Consider the following 20,836-nt stretch of genomic DNA (forward strand, 5'->3'; position numbering starts at 1 on the left):
TGTATCGTGAACTATAGTACAAAGCAATATGTTTCAATTTATGAACAACATGTTTATTTCGTATAAAGCTGTTGATCATTCAAAAATAGAAATATTCACATGAGTACAGCCTTCAAAATCAATAATGGTTTTGAAGGTGTTTTGAACTAAATTTAATTAAATTAAATTGTCATGCTTATTTTAATGATCTTGAATAAAAAATGTCTTACCCAAGGACAGTTTACTTTGATTTCAAACGTATCTATTAAGGCAAGGACGGCAAACATGGCCATAAAGGTATGAAAGGAGACAAAGGACACAAAGGAGAAAAGGGACACAAAGGTGACCACGGTGACAAGGGATTGAAAGGTCACAAAGGAGATGCAGGTCATAAGGGCAAACAGGGAGAAAAGGGCGCGACAGGAGACAAGGGACCAAAAGGTGACAAAGGTCATACTGGAGACAAGGGTTTGAAAGGTGACCAAGGTGACAAAGGAGACCAGGGCATCAAAGGAATCATTGGAGATATGGGACCGAAAGGTTAGAACTAAACTATGACTATATATATGTGTACAAAATAATTCAACATGGTTAGAGATTTATAAAAAAGTAAACAAAAATACTTCTTAATAAGAAAAACATCAGATAATAAAATATTAAAATTACTGAACCATTCATGAAATAACATCACGAAAAGTAAGGATATAAAGCATAAACATCAATGAGGAAATAACCACAAAGAGGTAATAAAGGACATCTCAAGGGTTATAGCTTAATAAAGGACATCTCAAGGGTTATAGCTTAATAAAGGACATCTCAAGGGGATAGCTTAATAAAGGACATCTCAAGGGTTATAGCTTAATAAAGGACATCTCAAGGGTTATAGCTTAATAAAGGACATCTCAAGGGTTATAGCTTAATAAAGGACATCTCAAGGGGATAGCTTAATAAAGAACATCTCAAGGGGATAGCTCAATAAAGGACATCTCAAAGGGATAGCTTAATAAAGGACATCTCAAGGGTTATAGCTTAATAAAGAACATCTCAAGGGGATAGCTTAATAAAGGACATCTCAAGGGTTATAGCTTAATAAAGGACATCTCAAGGGAATAGCTTAATAAAGAACATCTTAAGGGTTATAGCTTAATAAAGGACATCTTAAGGGGATAGCTTAATAAAGGACATCTCAAGGGTCATAGCTTAATTAAGTACATCTCAAGGGGTTAGCTTAATAAAGTACATCTCAAGGGTTATAGCTTAATAAAGGACATCTCAAGGGTTATAGCTTAATAAAGGACATCTCAAGGGGAAAGCTTAATAAAGGACATCTCAAGGGGATAGCTTGATAAAGGACATCTCAAGGGTCATAGCTTAATAAAGGACATCTCAAGGGTTATAGCTTAATAAAGGACATCTCAATGGTTATAGCTTAATAAAGGACAGCTCAAGGGTTATAGCTTAATAAAGGACATCTCAAGGGTTGTAGCTTAATAAAAGGACGAGAATTTTAACAGATTTCAGATTCTTCATTTCTTTTAAAACCAAGTTAATGGTACGAAGAAACTACAACGGCTTCCAGCAATTAAAAAAAATCCAACACCGTATAGTAAGCTGTAAAAGATCGAGCGAAAACCCGAATAGGAAATATTTAAAAAGGAGAAAGTAACGGAAAAACAAATTTAAAAAACAACGACTTACTATTTAGAGCAAATGAATATAACTGGTTACAATGCATATATTGGGTTGTTTTCTATTTTGTTATGACGAAAATTTGTGTTTATGACATATGAATTTGAGTTATACATTTTAAAAGGTTTAAATCGACATAGAAGACTCAGAATATCTATTGTTGAAAGTTTGGAAAAGGAATTTCCCTGGATTAATATCTTCTTACAAAATATGTTATCTTCTTGAGGAATTTATATCAAGAACATCGCTTCAGAGGCACATTATTGCTATTTTCAAATATACTCATTGTTTACATACAGAAAATGTCAAACACACAATATGTAAGTGGTAAATAACGAAAAATGATGACATCATACAAATTATCATTGTTTACCTTTTTATTGTAGGTTTCATCAAGGTTATATTTGAGTTTCCACAAACAGGTGAGTTAAATGCATTAAAAAGAAGGACGAACGCTACAAGAGGGACAGTCAAACTCATAAATCTAAAATAAACTGACAATGTCATGGCTATAATGAAAAAGAAAATCAGACAAACAATAAATAGTACACATGACACAACACAGAAAACTAAAGAATAAGCAGCACGAACACTACCAAAAACTAGGGGTGATCTCTGGTGTTCTGGAAGGGTAGGAAGATCCTGCTCCACATTTAACACAATCCTCCATCTTGTTTCAAATCTACGTATGATACAACCAGAGCTGGCTGGACTGTAACAGGCATGTTGTGTTTTAATTTTATCATTGATACAGTCTTTAGACTATGGATTTACTACAAACCCTTTGGAAAACTGTCCCATGCATTATATCCTATTTGTATCTAGATATAAAAGCTGAAGAGCAAAATTATATCTAATTTTAATTTTTTCGGCATTGAAATTTCGATATGAATAAATAACCAGAATAAATGCATACATTTCTGAGTTGACATTGTTTATGTCATGAAATCAACAGCAGTTTGGTTATTTCAATGTACCTTTCTTTACGATTATCAGTGGATTACAGTCAAATGACTTAAGCGTGTAGGTTCAAACAAAATCTTAAGTTAGCTTGCTATTTAGCTAAACCGTGATGTTAATATTAGGTCAGGTATACTACCTTCCATTAAGAGTAGACTAGTCCGACAAATAACCAATCTATCTGTCTGTATGACTTCACTACTCTAAAAGAAGGGAAGCATACCCAACTAATGATTTCAAGGTTCAGCTAGCAAGCAAGGTAACCGAAATTGTTGATTTAACCTACACAATCAAATAATTTGGATGGAACGCTTTAAGCATAAACTTGACTTTATTTGTCAACTAAAGTAAAATATTGTCTGAAAACCAGACATATTGGTTTAGTTAGATTATAATTTTATCAAAAACAGCAGCTGTATATTTTATCAGGTTAACATGTTTTTTTTTAATTTTGTATAGGTTATGCCGCCCCAGCACCACCAAAGTATCCAACAGGAGGAACGGTAATCAAGGTAATACTTTTATGATGTCATCAATAGCTATAAAAACATAATCATGTCTCAAACGGAAGAGAAAACAGAATTACGTCACAAATGACCGATAAAACATTATGATGTTACCAACAGCCTATTAAAACATCATTATGTAATCAGCGGCCGATCTTTACATAATAATGTCACATCTGGCCGATCAAAACATCAACATGTAATCAGCGGCCGATCTAAACATAATTATGTCAAATATGGCCGATCAAAACATCATTATGTTTTCAAAAGACAATCAAAACAGTATTATTTTACCGCCGGCTGATCAAACTTTATTATGTCAGCAGCGGCCGATCAAAACATCATTATGTCATCAGAGGCTGATTAAAAACAGTAATATGTCTCTTACGGCAACTAAAACATTATAATGTCACCGAGGGCCGATAAAGCATTATTATGTCACCAAAGGCGTACTAAAATATCATTCTGTAATCAGCAGCTTATCAAAACATTATTTTGTCATCAACGGCCGACAAAAAAACATATTTGTCACCGACGGCCGATAAAACATAAGTATGTCACCAACGGTCAATCAAGACATTATTTTGTCATTAACGGCCGACAAGAAAAACAGTATAAAGTCACTGACAGCAAATCAAACAGTTATATGTCACCAACGGCCAATCAAAACACTATTTTGTCATCAATGGCCGACAAAAAACCCCAGTATTATGTCACTGACGTCACGGCCATTCAAACATTAGTATGTCACTGACGGCCATTCAAACATAAGTATGTCACCAACGGCCGATCAAAACATTATTTTGTCATCAATGGCCGACAAAAAACCCCAGTATTATGTCACTGACGTCACGGCCAATCAAACATTAGTATGTCACTTACGGCCATTCAAACATTAGTATGTCACTGACGGCCATTCAAACATTAGTATGTCACTGACGGCCATTCAAACATAAGTATGTCACCAACGGCCGATCAAAACATTATTTTGTCATCAACGGTCGACAAAAAACAGTATTATGTCACTGACGGCCAATCAAACATAAGTATATCACCAACTGCCGATAAAAACATTATTATGCCATCAACGGACGATCAAAAAAGTGTTATGTCATCAACGGCCGATTGAAATATTAGTTTATCTTCAACGACCGATTAAAAATCATTATGTTAACCACGGCCAATCTGAAAACAAAAGCATCATTATCATAATATTGTCATTAACATTTAACATTATATTGTCAACGAGAGCCTATAAAAAATTATATAAGAATACTCAGAATAATAGCGGGAAAAAAATTACGACAATTGATGAAACATGATGAAAATGCTATCGTTCTAATACATTTTAAAGGGGGAAAAAGTGCCAATTTTTTAGGAAGTTTTTGTTGTAATTACACCTTATTTAAGAATACTAGGTTTTAATTGGTTGATAGCCAGTGTATGTTTTACCAATTTACTGTTATCAAATGAATATGGTTCATTTTTTAACGCCGCCGGGGTATATGCAAAAAGGATATGCCTTTTTTACCCTCTCTTCCGTGGTATTTGCCAAACAATACTCTTATCCGACTGGACGCTTGAAACGTCACGATCATCAATGCTTTTTTGAACTGTAACATTCGGTGCAATTAAACAGATATAGCATGGTCTTTAGGGATATTTGCGAAAAATAGCAGTCTTTAGAATGAATTTCCTTCGCCTTCGCTCTCGAAATTTAACATTCTGTCGACTGGTAGTTTCCGCAAATACCCCTCCTTAACATGATATATCTGTTTAATATTTGTAAGTTGAATTAAAGTTTCTATACAGAAATTCAGGTTGTGGCTATCCCCTCTGTGCAGTAATGACATATACTGAAATTTCAAAATCGGAATGAATTTGCGATGTGCAAAGTTGTAATAGATTTATCACCTTCAGGAATTTCGGGTCTTCAGTGCTATTTCAATTTGTACGCAGTTTAAACATATTTATTTAAAGTGGATTGGGAAACAAGTTATTACAACTTACATTGACCCGTTTTCACTTATCGGGTGCGAGTGTTGCCTTGTAGCAGATTTATCCTGCTCTTTTACTTCTACGAAATCGACAAAGGTGTCTTTTACCAGCAAGATATATTGCTCTCTTTTAACGAGGTCAGCCATTAATCTCCAATTCCGACGAATTCTCATCATTTCTAAAAATCATACTCTCAAATGGTGCCAAGGGACAGCAAATAAATAAGTCTCTGAAATATCCAGAACGATGATCAAACCAGAAACCTTGGTGTTCGTAGTCCGATGCCCTCTCCTAAAATTCGTACTTTATTTGGCCTTTAAAATATTTTCATGAAAACGTCACGTGAGACTAGTCTTTGGAGACGAAACGCATGCAAAACGTACACAAGAAAACATGGTACTTTTGATGAGTTTGTTTTATGATTATTCTCATAAGCGCTGATAACAAATGAAACGTATGATTGTTTTGTTTTTCTTTTTTTAGACAAGCTATGCACCAGCAACCGCATCAACAGGAACACAAACCAACACAGCGGTGCACGGTATTCAAACAAAGGTGACAGCAAAGGCATATTAAAGACTACAACACATGAGATAAACACACTATATTTTATTTATACGTATTATTTGTTTAATAATAAACACAGAGTATATGTTTAATTGTTTCTTGTTTGTTAAAGTCCTAATATATTTTGAGTGAAGAATAACTATCTAGACATACGCTACACAGGTTTGGCATACAACAAAACCAGGTTCAATCCACCATTTATTTTAATAAAATGTCCGGTACCAAGTCAGGAAAATCACAATTGTTATATTTTAGTTCGTTTCTGTGTGTGTAACATGTCAGTGTTGTGTTTCTTTTGTGTCATAGTTCTCCTCTTGTATTTGATGTGTTTCTCCTCAGTTTTAGTTTGTAACCCGGATTTTTTTTTTAATCGATTTATGAATTTCAAACAGCGGTATACTACTGTTGTTTTAATTGATACCGCTGCTGGTAGACAATTAGTCTCTAATGATATCATCGGATCAGAAGTTAGTGCTTCTTTATTTTTATTTGCAAAATTATGAAGTATTTTTTTCTTTCTTTCCTGCTTACAATCACACAATTAGTTAAATGAAGGACCCAATCTTTCTAATTTGTTTGTTGTTTTAGTTTGTGGCATAATTAGTTGTCAAAGGTACCGGCTTATAAAACGATACGTCAAACGCCTGTTTCGTCAACATGATACTAATCAGTGACACTCGGATCAAAATAGTTAGAAATCCAAACAAGTATAAAGCATAACAGAACACCACGAATACCCAATTTCCAAGCGAGAGGTTTGGCTAGCTATTAAACCAGGTTAAATCCATAATTTTCTACCTGTACCTAGTCAGGAATGACAGTTATTTATCTATTCGCTTAATGCATTTGAGTTTTTGCTTATGCCATTTGATAAGAAAATTGTCGTTTAGAACTCTCCAAGTAGTTCGATATTGCTTTTATTTTAGGAATACCGGTCCTGTAGTTGAAGAGTTGCCACCACCAATTGTTGAATTGACGGACGCAAATGCAGTCTTATTGGCGATGCGTAGCGAAGACAGTAAAACGGAGATTTGCGACGTCAAATCAGAATTGACCGTGGCAAATCTTCAACTACAGTACTGTTATTCCGATTCAAACGCATTACAAAAAGAAATAATACGTTAAAGCTTGAAAAATGTATAAATTTCACATGCAAAACCGATTTCGCGGAACTTCATGAAAGATTTTGGCGTAAAGACGTCATGACTAAACGTGACGACATGCAAATGAAAAATTGAAAACAGCACGTATAATAATTCAATGCGTCCGAAGCGCTTTTCTTAATTTACCTTCACCAGGAACGCTCAAAGTTAAACATTTGAAATCCGAGGATGTATACGTGAAAACTTACAAACTAGATGTTTTAACATTATTTCTACGATTCAAATTCGGATAAAATTACAGCAAAAACATGAAAAAGGCGAATTAGAGGTATTTATTGTTATGTTTTCAATGATATTGTAGCAATCGAACATTTGTTGATTCAATCAATTCAATATCGCCTGGTCAACTGTTAATTTGACGGCAACTTTTAGCCAATGAAAAGAATGTAATATAAAAATTGCATTAGAACTTCCTTCTCACAATTATTATGGTCATGAGAAACGTGACAGATGATATTGTAGAAGCAGAAACTGAAAGACTCCTAGAGCACTTGAAAAACACAATAGACAAGGTCATCGACTAAATGGTTGTATAGAACTCATCTTATATATAAGGATTGAAGTTTTTTACACGAAGTGCGCGTATTGACTACCTTAGACTCACCAGTGACGCTAGAATAAGAAAGGTTTAACAGGTATAATAGAGTTCGAAGTTAAAATAATTGAGGAACAAACAATTTTTCCAAAGAAAGCTAAGGTAATTTATTTCTGGGATAGAAAATCCTAAGTTTTTCGAAAAATTTAAAGTTTAAGTTGATAAACAATTTTTTTCATAGAGCATCTTTTATATTTCTGAAAATTTTGTAAAATTGTGTAAACAGTTTGTCAGTTTACCATTATTAGTTGGGTTTTCCACAACGTTTCATAATACATTTATAGCCCGACTCAGTTGACTTAATTGCACGTATTTCATAGAAATTTGTTCAATAATTGACTTCGTTTATGTTCTAGATAATATAAACACATTGACCTATAATGGTTTACCTTTATAAATTGTTATTTGGATGGAGAGTTGTCTCATTGACACTCATACCACATCTTCCTAAATCTATATCTGTTCAGACAAGGAAATGTCAATAGATGTAAGTTCAAATTCGACAGCCAATCATATGCAAGCAAGTTTCTTTAACGTGCCGAGTTCCATTAAATAATACACGTAAGATAAACATTTTCCGGGTTCATAATTTGAACTGTTTATCACGACTATCTTATCAGTGTTTGAATGTCAACCAAAAGGTAAGGAATATATATCTAGTAAAGCATAAGAAATAAGTGAATTATTCATTTTACACCTTTAAAGTCAATCAGAATTTCATAATGATCATACTCTGTAAAATACAGTGAAATCTGTTTAAACCGAACCTCTTCGGGACTTCAGATTTTGTTCGGTTTGGCCTATGTTCGGTTTATCAGGTTCACAACGCATACAATTTGATATGACGGTTCTTAAAAAAATATGTTTATTTTATACTGGTTTTCGTTTTATGCAGAATTCGGTTTAGCCAGGTTTCACTATATTTTTTTAAAGCTGAGAAAAACATTGCTGTAAGTACTATACATCTGTGTCTCAACTCAAAATCGACATGACACTAATCTGATCTTACACTATACCGAATATGTCTTGTTCCCTATTTTGAACTTTGACGGAATTAAGATTCGCTTGAGTGGTATTCTATGCGTAGCAGGAAACACATTCTACATGTTCTGTATCGACATATCCGGTTTCCCTTTGTTTTGAGTTCATATTCTATCTTAAGTTTTATCTTGCTTTGTCTTTTTAAATATGATTGATAAGTTTTCAACATTCGATATCCATATCATATTAATTTGCTGAATAGGTTATTCGATTATAGTCAAATCTGTACATTCGTCAGCAGAAAGTGAGATTAACAGTCAATTGAAATTCAAAATGCATAGATATTACTTGGACGAGAGACGGGTGACCTAATAAGACGGATTTTCGTTAAAAAAAGAGGGGCGAAAGATACCAGAGGGTGAAAGGGACCGTCAAACCCATAGACTGAAAATAACCTGTCAACTAAAAGATGAGACACTAATAGCAGAATTGACTGTTTATATATTAGAAATAAGTAATATGGAACAGATATATATTGTAATCCAAATTATTTTCTCGGATACTTTATTTCGCGGTTCACCCTTTCCACTTCACGGTTATTTAATATCGTTTTTCCTAATTTATTTGATGTAGTTCGATAAGGGAGATCGATGTTTTACATATTTGCGACGATTTCTATTCGCGTATTTTTTTTTACTCGTTAAAATAAGTTGCTTTTCCAGTTACCTATTCAGCAAATTAATATCATATGGATATCGAATTATGAAAAGACAAAGCAAAATAAAACTAAAGATTATTTAAAAAAAACATCACACGTTCAAGGATGTTTGTTTGTCTTGTTTTGGATTTTTTGTCAGATTTTCGAAAACCTCTGGTTTTATCCATTTGAATGCCTTAAAAAATTTTGCCCATGGACCCCCATTTTTATTTTTATTAATCTTTTAGTTATAAGCCATTTGTAAAAATCTCATAAAATCTTAATTATCTTTTAATTATTTTTGAGAACTTTAACTGGTCAATGATAAAGCTTTGAAAAGTCAAGAGAGAACATTTTCCCGCCAAAACTACAATGGGTCATATCTCGAAAACAAGCACATTGACCCCTATATTTTATTTGCTCTTTTGATTCCTCATTTATTTCCCTATAAATATATACTAGTGTTAAGGAAAGTTATGTATTTCGAAACTGAGCAGCGAACTTCCTTAATTAAAAGAATAAAAAATGTATCGATAAGATGGAAGATTTGAGAAGCTAAACATATGATACTATATTGTTATAGAAATGCATAATGAGGTTATTCATTATTACAGTAAGACATTTCCTGGAGAAAATTGAATTGAATTAAGAAATACTTGAGCACAGTATGTCTGTTTGTTACCTTCATTGTCACTGGTTTTATATTTGCGTTATATGTAGTGGTGAACAGATTCGAGGAAATTGGAATCAATCAAGCTCTCTAAACGTCGGTATTGACATGATTGAATAATGAACGCTAAATGTTAACAAATGTAGATTTATTTGTTGGACTAAGTTTACGTCCAGGAATTTGTCTTGCTATCATACATCACATAGATGATCATAGACGGAACAACTTGGTTAAAAAATTATTCGAGCCAATTTTTTCCGGGTTCTAAACTATTATCTGCCCTCTGTGTTAATATTGCTAGTCTTTATATGTTTTATGTTTGTCATTTGATTGAAACTTCGCGTATTGTTATGATTTAATTGATTTAGTAAAACATGTAAGATCATCCCTGATGAGTTCTGCGCAGATACAATGCGCGTCTATCGAATTAATTTCTAAGCCTGATATCTTGAACATGGTGTCGTCGTTTATTGATGTGGTTCACCTGTGTTTCTCGTTTCTCATTTTTGTAAATATATTATATCGTTGGTTTTTCCCGTTTGAATGGTTTATATGAGTCATTTTAGGGGCCCTTTATAGCTTACTGTTCGGTGTGAGAAGAGACTCCGTGTTGAAGGCCGTAATTAAACCTATAATTGTTTTTTCTTTAATAAATTAGGACTTGGACTTGACACTCATACCACATCTTCTTATATCTATTTCAACAACATCGGAAAAATATCACTGGTGATATTCGTATACTAGTAAGTGTATGAACTGTCGAGGGTATTACTTATGTTATTTCAACTGATCGGGCGGAGCTTACGTTTTAATTTGCATAAAGACAGTCTATTTGAAGATGTATATGATAAGGGTGAATTCCGTTATAATCTCTATTGATTTCTAATCACCTATCAGTGTCACCAAATGGGTATACAAATGATCTGAGTGAACATTGTGTATGATATGAGATGAATAACTGGCACTTCATTGACGAGTTTATTCCAAAACACCTGTCTATAAATGGACATGTCTTAAATAATCGAACCGGATAAACTCCGCCCAGTCAAGTGAAATAAATCAAGTAATACCAACACCCCAGTAGTAAATATTAGATGCTTATCATACTTATATTTCTGTGTGATGTCACGTTGGAAGTTGTGCGCCCAATTTGGCTTTTAACTATGGTGTTGTTTAACGTTTTATCATGATTTATACGGCTTAAATTGAAATTGTAATTATATCATAAGGTATGACTTGTCTATTCGAAATAACAAAAAAAAAAATTAAGTTCATACTTTAAACCCCTAGTTTTTTGGTGGGGTTCGTGTTGTTTATTCTTTAGTTTTCTTTCTGTGTCATGTGTGCCGATGTTATCCGTGGTTATTTAGATTTCACAGTTCTTTTAACCTTGTTAATAATGTGTTATTTTGAATTATCCATAGAATTGAATGCTATCTATTTCAGTAATTCTATATGAGAACTATTTTGAAAAAATCAGGAATGCTTCATATAGTTATCATAGTAACTTTACTGTCAGTTGGACATGCTAAAAGGTTAGTTTTTTGTAAGTGTCTATACTTGTTTTATAATCTTTTCGGTATTTGGTTTTTAAAAGATTCTTGTTTATTTTATAAAACGTTTGAAATGTTTTTGTTGTTCCAAAAAATCATTCGTAAGAATTATTCGTAAGGTCCATGATATTACTAACCAATTGGAAAACATTTCTGACATATAATGATCGATTGTTGAATGTTTAACGTCAGCTCAAAATTAGCAACAACCGGCACCCAATTCATAGTTAATTGTTGCTAAACTTTAAGGGTGAAACATTCTATGATCCAAGGCAAGTTTAACGACAAGAGCCATACATTTATGAGTGAAGCATGCTCAACGTCAAATAGCACACATTTCATGACTGATGGTTGCTTAAAATCAAATGTCACACATTATTGTAATATCATATAAATTGATACTGACAGCCGTGTATATGTTTTATAACATATTGTACATTTATTTGTAATCTCATCTTTGGTTACATTGCTACATACATAGTATCAACAAGAGCGCCACAACCATAAAAATCAACTACAATGTCATGAATGTAAATAAGATTGAGAATAAAAAGTGATACATTAACTATTTGTTTTATGGTAAACTTACAAATTCTGCTCTTATATCATGTATATATTTGATTAATTTACTTGTTTTTGTATTCTAAGCTCATACCTTATCCTAGCACCAAAACAAGTACAACGTGGAGTAAACTTTGATATTAGCGTTACTGTATTGAATGCCTCCAGTGATGTCACGGTTAAAGCTAAATTGGTCACCACTATAAATAGTTCATTTATCAGTCAGACATCAGGAACATTTAATAGAGGTAACTAATGATGAAGGACATTGTCTACATTTTTACACAGAATTTCTGTATACTAATGAACTTAATTGAGGGCCGTACGGTGATCTATAATTGTTAATTTCCTCTGTCATTTGGTCTCTTGTGGAGAGTTGTCTCATTGGCAATAATACCATATCTTCTTTTTTATATTCCCTGTAAATTATAGAAAAGCATTTTGACGAATTGTTTTGAATTCTTTCAAACATATTGATATTTGTTTTAAGCATTATATCTGTAAATATAATGGTTCTCAGTAAATAAAGGAAACAGAAGTATACCGCTGTTCAACAGTCATAAATCAATTTAACTGAAACAAATCTGGGTCAAATGTGGTGCACACTGTTTAATAACCCGCTACGCGCGTTATTCAGTGTGCACCAAATTTTTTATGTTATTTCTTCATAGACAGAAAAAATATTACAGTCATTCCTTAAATATATTTGTTAGTTTGTCATACTACTATTCATTGAAATGTCGTAAACAAAACTAAATATTTAAAAATGATAAATTCAAATCCGGGATCAATTGACTTATGTTTAACAGCTGGAACGGTTACAGGTGTTATATACTAACTAATTTAGTCATTAAATTCTTATAATGAATGCTTGTCGATTCTAAATACCTGACTCCTTAATTTACATTTAATTTAGGTGAATTTTTGGACTGTATGGCACTTTTCAAGTATTTGTTTAATTCATTTTATTTCGTTACTACAACAGGTTGTTTGTTGACTTTATTATGTTACTTACAGATAGGAAAATGCAAAAAAAAAAACCAAAAAATAAAAAAAAAAATACATATAGATTTCGGGAAAACTCAATTAATATGTAATTTCAGTTATAAAATCAGGATTCATGTTTTTCAGAGTCTACAAACCAAATAAGTCTACATGTAAGATACTATTTACAATCACTTAAAAGATTTCAATTATCATAGATTCATTTCAAGAAACTCATATTATAATGATAGTTATGAAAGCTTCGGAAAAAAACCCGACTGACACAAAACGTCAAAACAACATGTTTGGATAGGGATATTATCAGCTTTGACTAACAGTTTAAAATTTTCTATGAAATTACTTTAATATTTGTGATCATTCCATAATCTTGAATTGAAACTTTTTGACACTAATCAAAGCTAATATTGTGCATAGAATCTACAATTGCTCAATATACAAAGTGTCAAGTTCAATCTACCATTTTCTACCTCAAAAAATGCTTGTACCAATTCAGGAATATGACAGATATAATGTGTCAAGTTTAATCCACCATATTCTACCTCAGGAAATGCTTGTACCAAGTCAGGAATATGACAGTTGTTTTCCAGTTGTTAGATTTTGTTGTTTATACTTTTGATTTTATCATTTTTGAATTTCCCTTGCAGTTCCGTTTTTTGCTATTTTTACCTATTTTCACCACCAAACATTTTGACACACAAAAAAAAAAAAAACACTTTCCAGAAAAAGAAGAATAAGATAGAATTCATCACGAGTTGGTTGATCGTTATGGAATAAGACAGGTAATTACAGGTAATATCGGATCTGCTTTTTACGTCATAACTACAATCCCCCTTCCTTTTCATGAATATGACCTACCGAATTAGACTATTTAGCAGGTTTGTAATAACATGAGCAGTGCGACAAGTGTTAAATTTGGAGGCGGATCTTATTACCCTTCAGGAGCACCTGAGATCACACCGGTTTTTGATGGGTTTCGTGTTGCTCAGTCTTTAGTTTTTAATGTTGTTTCTGATGTACTATTATTTATCTGTTTGTCTTTTTCATTTTTAGACACGACGTTGTCAGTTTTTTTTCGATTTATGAGTTTGACTGTTCCTTTGGTATCTTTTGCCCCTTTTCAACAGGATCGATTTTAAATAGTTCATATTTATATTTAAATTACCGATTGAATTAAAATCTATAACAAATAAGAATCTGTTTGAAAGTATGTATATCAGGCTCCAATGAGCTCATGAAATTTTAAAATACAAGTGTATGTTTTACAGATTTTCACATGTAATAGAAATAGGGAGTTACGTTCAGTGAATCATAATCCAGTGAATTCTAATGAGGCCTGAAAAGGAAAATAAATTAAGAACAATCACTCTGATAGCGATATAGACATCTAATTAAAAACACTTTTGAATTTTCATTTATCGATCAAATGTTCACGTAGGTAGACTATGGGTATTGAATGCAACATTTACTGTTATATCAATGAGTTCTATTATTAACAATTCTAATATGACGTTTGTCAAACGCTTAGCATATAAACCTTTGGTAAGTCATGAATATATCATTTAGGCTGTTCCGATCACACTCACATGTCTTATGGTTTTTTATGAATGAGCTACACAACGTCATTGAACGATGACGGAAGAAGCATTTTACGGGAAGCAAGAAATTATTTAACGTGGTGAAAAAACTGTCATATTTGTCGTTTAAGTATAGAAATAATTCATGGGGGGGGGGGGGGGGGGGCTTGAATTTATACTGATTTTACCACGGGTTTGCCCTTTATACTATCGTTCATGGTAAAATATTTAGCATAAAGGGCCAACCCATTGTAACATCGGTAAAAATGCAACCCCCTATGAATTTTACTATCGCTCTTGGTAAATTGTATATATATATGTGTCAATGAATATGCCTGCCGCATGAATATATTTTTTGAATAACGCAAAAGTATGTGCTCAATGAAATTTGCTATCTGATAACAGGTAAACTACAAAAACTCTTATAATCATTCAAACAACTGTGTTAACGTCGTTGTTAGTATCGCCGCCATCTTGTTTACATTGGTTACGAAAGAAGTTTGGTCAACGTCGTCTATCGAAAAATAACCAACGTCATGATCACTTACTGGAAGTCACCTCGACCAATCATATCAACGCTTTTCCTAATATTCAAATCAAATAAAAAATAATGTATGATCTCATTCTAGGTACCAGATTCTTTGGAACAAGATTGTAAGCTCATTATAACAGGAACTGGAGGCTTGTCTTTCACGGAAGAGACATACATATCATACCGTGCTAGAACTGTATCCTTGTTAATCCAAACTGATAAGGGAATATACAAAGCAGGACAAACAAGTACGTACTTATAATGGTAATTCATTTACTTTATGGAACCCAGTACCTAAAGGTTTGGTTTCGATTAAAAGATAAGGGAACAGTTTAGGGTTATGGATCGGTAAAGATTATAGTTAAATTTTAGGTCTAGTGCTAGTGGAAAAGTCAAGTGTAGATAAGTTATAGCTTGGGTCGCTAGTAGACAATTTGATCTGAATAGCTCTAAAACGACTGAACAATACATTAATTAGTCATATTCAGTTTTTTTTTATCATGTAATCGTCCAATTATTGTCGAAATTCGTGTTACGAATGTATATAGATACATATAAGCTAAACTACACAAACGTAATTATAATTACTGATAATGAGATTGTTAATTGTCGAATTTTCTTCAAAAGTGACCCAGCAATGACGATGTATATATTAAACCTTAATACAAAAAATAGATAAACACAATATACTTTTTTTGGGGGAAAACATAAGTTACATTTATACTCTCTTGCCAATCCCGCTTTTGCTCCTGTATATGCATCCCATTCTGTTGAAAAAAAATCAGAAAATGTAGGTATACTGTTTAATTTATATTGTTTAAATAAAGTCATCAGTAGTATAACACTGTTCAATAGTTATATGTCGAATAAGCTCAAATTAATCCGGGTAACAAACCAAAACCGAGAAGGGAAACATATTAGATATAAGAGGGAAACATCGGAACAACATAAACACTGAACTGCTACAAAACCAAACACTAACACATTTAGAAACGGATTATTTAAACAACTGCCATATTTCTGACATGGTACATGACATTTTTAGAAAAAAATTGTGGGTTGATTCACAAGTGGTTCTAGCGATCTAATATTACGTGTATAATTCTTTATTTCATTACAGTAAACTTTCGAGTATTTGCCTTATACAGCGACCTCAAGGTGTATTATGGTCCTTTTCATATCTACATGCATGTAAGTTTTTTAAGATAAAACTCTACCAGTCATGTTGTCATTTTTTTTTAATTGTACTTTATCTTTCATAGAAAGAAAGGTGGGCAACTGATGATGTTTGGTTGTCATATTTTGAAATTTTTGTCAGATTTTCGGAATCCTCTGGTTTTATCCATTTAAATGCCTTAAAGAATTGATTATTTATGAATAGTTTTTGAGAACTTAAATTTGTCAATAATAAAGCTATGAACAGTCAAGAGAGAACATATTCCTGCCATTATTTCAATGGCTAATATCTCGAAAATAGGCTTTCGGGGAACGATTATCTTATATCTAAAACATGGTATGGTTTTAAGAACATTTGCATAACAGTTTGTCTTGAAAAGAAGGAACTCACAAAAGCACACAGTTTACACAAAAGTTAAATTACTGTCAACAAAACTGAAAAACAACACAAACAGAACATTAAAAGTTGACCATTGATCTAAGGTGATCTTGTTGATAATTAGTTTTTGATGCACCGGTTGAACCTTTCGTATTGTGCAACTACAAATATCATATTAGGTCGTTGATATCATTACCGAAAAACGAAATCTTATATTGATGCTACTACAAATGGAACATATACGGTGGATTCATTAGTGGACACCAGTTTTCGTGGATTTTGTGGGTAAATATTGACCACGAATTTTAATAGTCATCTAAGTGCAAATTTTATATTGGCATATATGCAGACTTAGGCGAAGCCATGAAAACAATATCCCAAAAAACACAAGTTATTTTGCATGAACGAAAAAAATATCCAAAACAATAAATTATTCCACTGACCAAGCCATTTATCAATAAGTTCATGAATTTTAGAATATGAATTACTATTTACATCAAAACACATTGAAATGATTGATCGTTCAACACAATACAAAACGTTTCTTGACAATCATCAGTTACTGTGCGGCTTTCAATACTGAACAATACTGTTATCGTAAAATATACCATTAAAGACACCAAGTAACACATATTCTCTATAGTGATTCACGTATTTTAGATATTAATAATCATAGATTTTACACTAATTGAACAGGATCCTAAAGGAAATATGATAAAACAGTGGCGAAATGTCAGCCATGACAGTGGAGTTTATGCTGGTTCCATGGTGATGACAGATAACCCTGTTCTCGGTGACTGGACAATTAAAGCCACGTGCACATCACACGTATGTTTTTATGTTAATGTCTTATATCTTTACATACATGCTATGTACTCAAAAGAAATAAGATTAATACATTGAGGCTACTCCAACTCAAAATTATTTTACAGTTTCCAATTGCAATTTTGGAATTATATTAAGGTATTATATATTTACATATATACTGTGTACTGAAAAGATATAAGATTAATATATAAACACTTTGCTGCTACCCCAATTCTGAATTATTTAATGGTAGCCATTTCATAATTCAAAAACGTTTTCTTTATAATTTATAGGGAGTTTCTTCAAACAGGACAGTTGCAGTTGACCGATACGGTGGGACATTTCATAGAATATATCTGATAAGATTAAACAGATGTGGAAAGATTTTGAATAAAACATCTATCCACCAGATAGCTTAGGTTGTATTTTTTAAGCTGCACTAGACGGCCAACAATAAATTTATCTAAAATCGTGAGACATTCGTAACATAATTGTGCAATTGCATCAGAAATGTTTCACTCATAAATTCATCAAAATTAACTGTTTGGAAAAGAAAATAGTAAGATATATTCGACAGATATGCATGTTTATGATACTAAGTGTTTGGGCAATACGCAGTATTCCAATCGCAGTAAATAGCATGTACAACTAGAAGTACAAGCCGACAAGCTGCAAATATGTTCACTTAGTTCCTGTTTCTACCCCTCAAAATATCATTCCGAAAACAAGACAATACGACGAGAAGAAAAAAAGGTGAAATATACTACAGGGACAATCAAAATCCATATGTGGAAGTTATTCCGACCAAAACAGAGCAAAATAAAACGGAAAATGACTAAAATAACTCTTTAAAGAACCACATAAAACAATATACTGTTCAACTTGCCCCCATCTAAGACAAACATAATTGATTTACATCAGGTGCATCGAAAGGTAGGTGGATCCTGCTGTTTTTATGGCACTTCTTAGTAGTGTTATTAATGCTTTATGTATCGTCTTGGTACCTGTTTTGACGCGGACCAGAAATGACGCACCGATTTATTTTTCGGTTTTATATTTCTAAACAAAAGCCGTGACGTCATCAACATTTACCGTACATAACATGTTGGTGAAGGTCATCTGACCACAACAAAGATGCCTTAAACTCTGCCCAGAAATGTTATTATTACTTAAAATATTAAAGATGATGCAAATTCCGCCATTTTATTAAGGCCAAAAACATTCTACCCTTCCCTGGATGATTATCAGTCCTACATCCACTTTGGCCAATAAAAATATGTAACCACATGCTTCCCCATTTTGTGTTTTTGAAATCACATGACTGTCATGTGACATGGTTTTACATTTAAGCGGGAATCACAGTAGAACAAATGGTTGTCGCTTATATAATTTTATATGGTTTATCATTTTTTTTTCATTCAATGTATGAGGTAAACATCGATATATGTATTATTGTCATTGTTGTTTTATGAATGCAATTACTTTTTATTTTCAAATATATGGAATATATATATCAATTTCATAAATTTTATACAATTTTATGATAAAATTGAAAGAAAAAAAATAATTATAAAATTTTGTTCTATTTGCCCCATGATCATTAAAGTGTATGAAAATTTAAAAAGTTGTAAATAAAATAGAATTTGTTGAACAGTGTTAACTTTAAAGAATCCAGATTGAAGCAATTTTTCGATTATCAGGCACGAACAAGTGTTTTTTACTGGTTTGTTTACAGTGCGTCATTACTGGTACCCAACATTTTTTGACAGTCCGTTTGTAATCTTAGCAAACATGATTTGTATTGCTTTTAATATTTCAAATATCTACTGTTTAATGATTGAAATATATTAACAAGTAATCAATCTATTATTCCATTCCGTTTTTCTACTTCTTTTAAATGGTTGATTAAATGCAGAGACAAACACAACCTTAGGTGCGTCATTACTGGTTCCTCTGGGATAGTATACTTATTTTTGTTTGTTGATATTGAGCCTTCTATTACAACTTAAAGGTGTATATATTTTTGTAGTTTTACCAAAGTTTGAAGTGACAGTCCATCTTCCTTCCTTCATTTTAACGAATACTCCTCAAGTTCAGGGAATTGTCGAGGCAAAGTATGGAAAAAGTTATTTTAATCACTGATAAAATACTAGTAACTGCATTCAAAACAATTGTTTGTGTATTATTTTGAAAACTGAACCATTTTGCATCGTTATAAAATGAATAAATCTGTATGATTTGACTAATTTCAGTGCTCATATAATACATGTATTACAATATTATTATTTTTACCATATCATAGAGGTTCAACATAAAATGCAATGCGGATTTAAAAGCAATGACGTATTTTCTAAGAATCAGAAATTAATTCAATGAAAAATATAACATTGAAAAATAATCATAAGCAAACATTTTGCAATCCTTACTATCGTTGTAATGGCAATGTGTATTTTTTTTCCAGATATAGCTATGGAAAACCAGTAAGTGGTAATGTCGAGATAGAGGCCAACCTACGGTATTCCTACAATTCATGGAACTATCAAGGATCTAAAGCAATTATCAGATTACATAATATAACAATAGGGGTATGTTTTCTCCAATATCAAGTGCTGTAGCTGTAAAATAACTATCAAAATCAATAATTTATTATCACCCTTTTTATGGTATTCACCAATAAGTGTGTATCTTTTTACTTTGTCATTTTGTCCTTTCCAAATATGTTTGAAACAACAGCTTTTATAATGTTTTAGGTAAATATCTGGAACTTTGCACGAAGTGGTCAAACAATGTAAATTTTGAAGATTTTATGATCAATAACACTAATTATGATTTCTCCTTACAAACAACATAATCACTAAACTACTCTCCTCAATACAGTGCAATACAAAAATTTGAAATTTATATCAAATTTTGTAGACATGTGCAAATACCAGTCTACCTATTGGTAAAAAATAAAAACCATAACAGTATTTAGGTGTCAGACCACCAATTACCCTCTCCAATTTAGAACGTATGTAAAAGTATCCCTACTCTGACACAACATAGTGGTTTTGGTGTCATTGTTTACATTAACTAACCAACAAATTAGCAAAAATTACACTTTTAGTGAAAGGGAAATATATCTAGACTATTTTTTAGCCAAAATTCAGTTGTCTATGAGTTTGCATTAAAAATGCAGGATTAATTTTCATTTAAGATTTTCAAAAAAAAAAAAACAACAAACAAACGGGAGTTGTACCTGTATTTTCAAGATCAGAATTTTCTTATAAGACTTTAAACGTGGGTTGAAAATTGGCATGTAGGAAGGTGCTACATGTACAATTCAGGATATAACTGTTTTTTTCCTTGAAAGTGAACTTAAGATAAAATATCTAGAAAGCTGTGAAAATTGCAAAATTTTGTTGAACAGATAGGGATTTTTAATTGGTGGTCTGACACCTTAAT

The 20,836-nt window shown here is 32.3% G+C and overlaps 2 protein-coding genes across 3 annotated transcripts in view; both read left to right on the plus strand.

The window, feature by feature from the left end:
- The window catches only part of LOC139495328 (collagen alpha-1(IV) chain-like), a 48,206-nt gene extending 42,415 nt beyond the window's left edge, over positions 1 to 5,791 (plus strand). Inside the window, exons 40-43 of the mRNA XM_071283635.1 lie at positions 250 to 519; positions 2,055 to 2,090; positions 3,088 to 3,140; positions 5,616 to 5,791. Coding sequence (XP_071139736.1) covers positions 250 to 519; positions 2,055 to 2,090; positions 3,088 to 3,140; positions 5,616 to 5,708 — 452 coding nt within the window. The 3' untranslated portion in view covers positions 5,709 to 5,791. The remainder of the gene's footprint in view (positions 1 to 249; positions 520 to 2,054; positions 2,091 to 3,087; positions 3,141 to 5,615) is intronic.
- Positions 5,792 to 8,062: 2,271 nt separating this feature from the next.
- Positions 8,063 to 20,836, plus strand: part of LOC139495819 (CD109 antigen-like) — a 78,407-nt gene continuing 65,633 nt past the window's right edge. The window contains exons 1-10 of one of the 2 annotated variants that reach the window (XM_071284204.1): positions 8,063 to 8,098; positions 11,252 to 11,340; positions 12,007 to 12,167; positions 13,051 to 13,076; positions 15,128 to 15,278; positions 16,151 to 16,221; positions 17,282 to 17,413; positions 17,686 to 17,725; positions 19,422 to 19,506; positions 19,854 to 19,977. In XM_071284204.1, the coding sequence (XP_071140305.1) occupies positions 11,261 to 11,340; positions 12,007 to 12,167; positions 13,051 to 13,076; positions 15,128 to 15,278; positions 16,151 to 16,221; positions 17,282 to 17,413; positions 17,686 to 17,725; positions 19,422 to 19,506; positions 19,854 to 19,977 (870 nt within the window). In that variant the 5' untranslated portion in view covers positions 8,063 to 8,098; positions 11,252 to 11,260. Of the gene's footprint in view, positions 8,099 to 10,475; positions 10,549 to 11,251; positions 11,341 to 12,006; positions 12,168 to 13,050; positions 13,077 to 15,127; positions 15,279 to 16,150; positions 16,222 to 17,281; positions 17,414 to 17,685; positions 17,726 to 19,421; positions 19,507 to 19,853; positions 19,978 to 20,836 lie in introns of those variants that run through there. The other variant, XM_071284205.1, reaches the window with a different exon arrangement.

Source organism: Mytilus edulis, chromosome 11 (genome assembly GCF_963676685.1).
Source record: "Mytilus edulis chromosome 11, xbMytEdul2.2, whole genome shotgun sequence".
Lineage (NCBI taxonomy): Eukaryota > Metazoa > Mollusca > Bivalvia > Mytilida > Mytilidae > Mytilus > Mytilus edulis.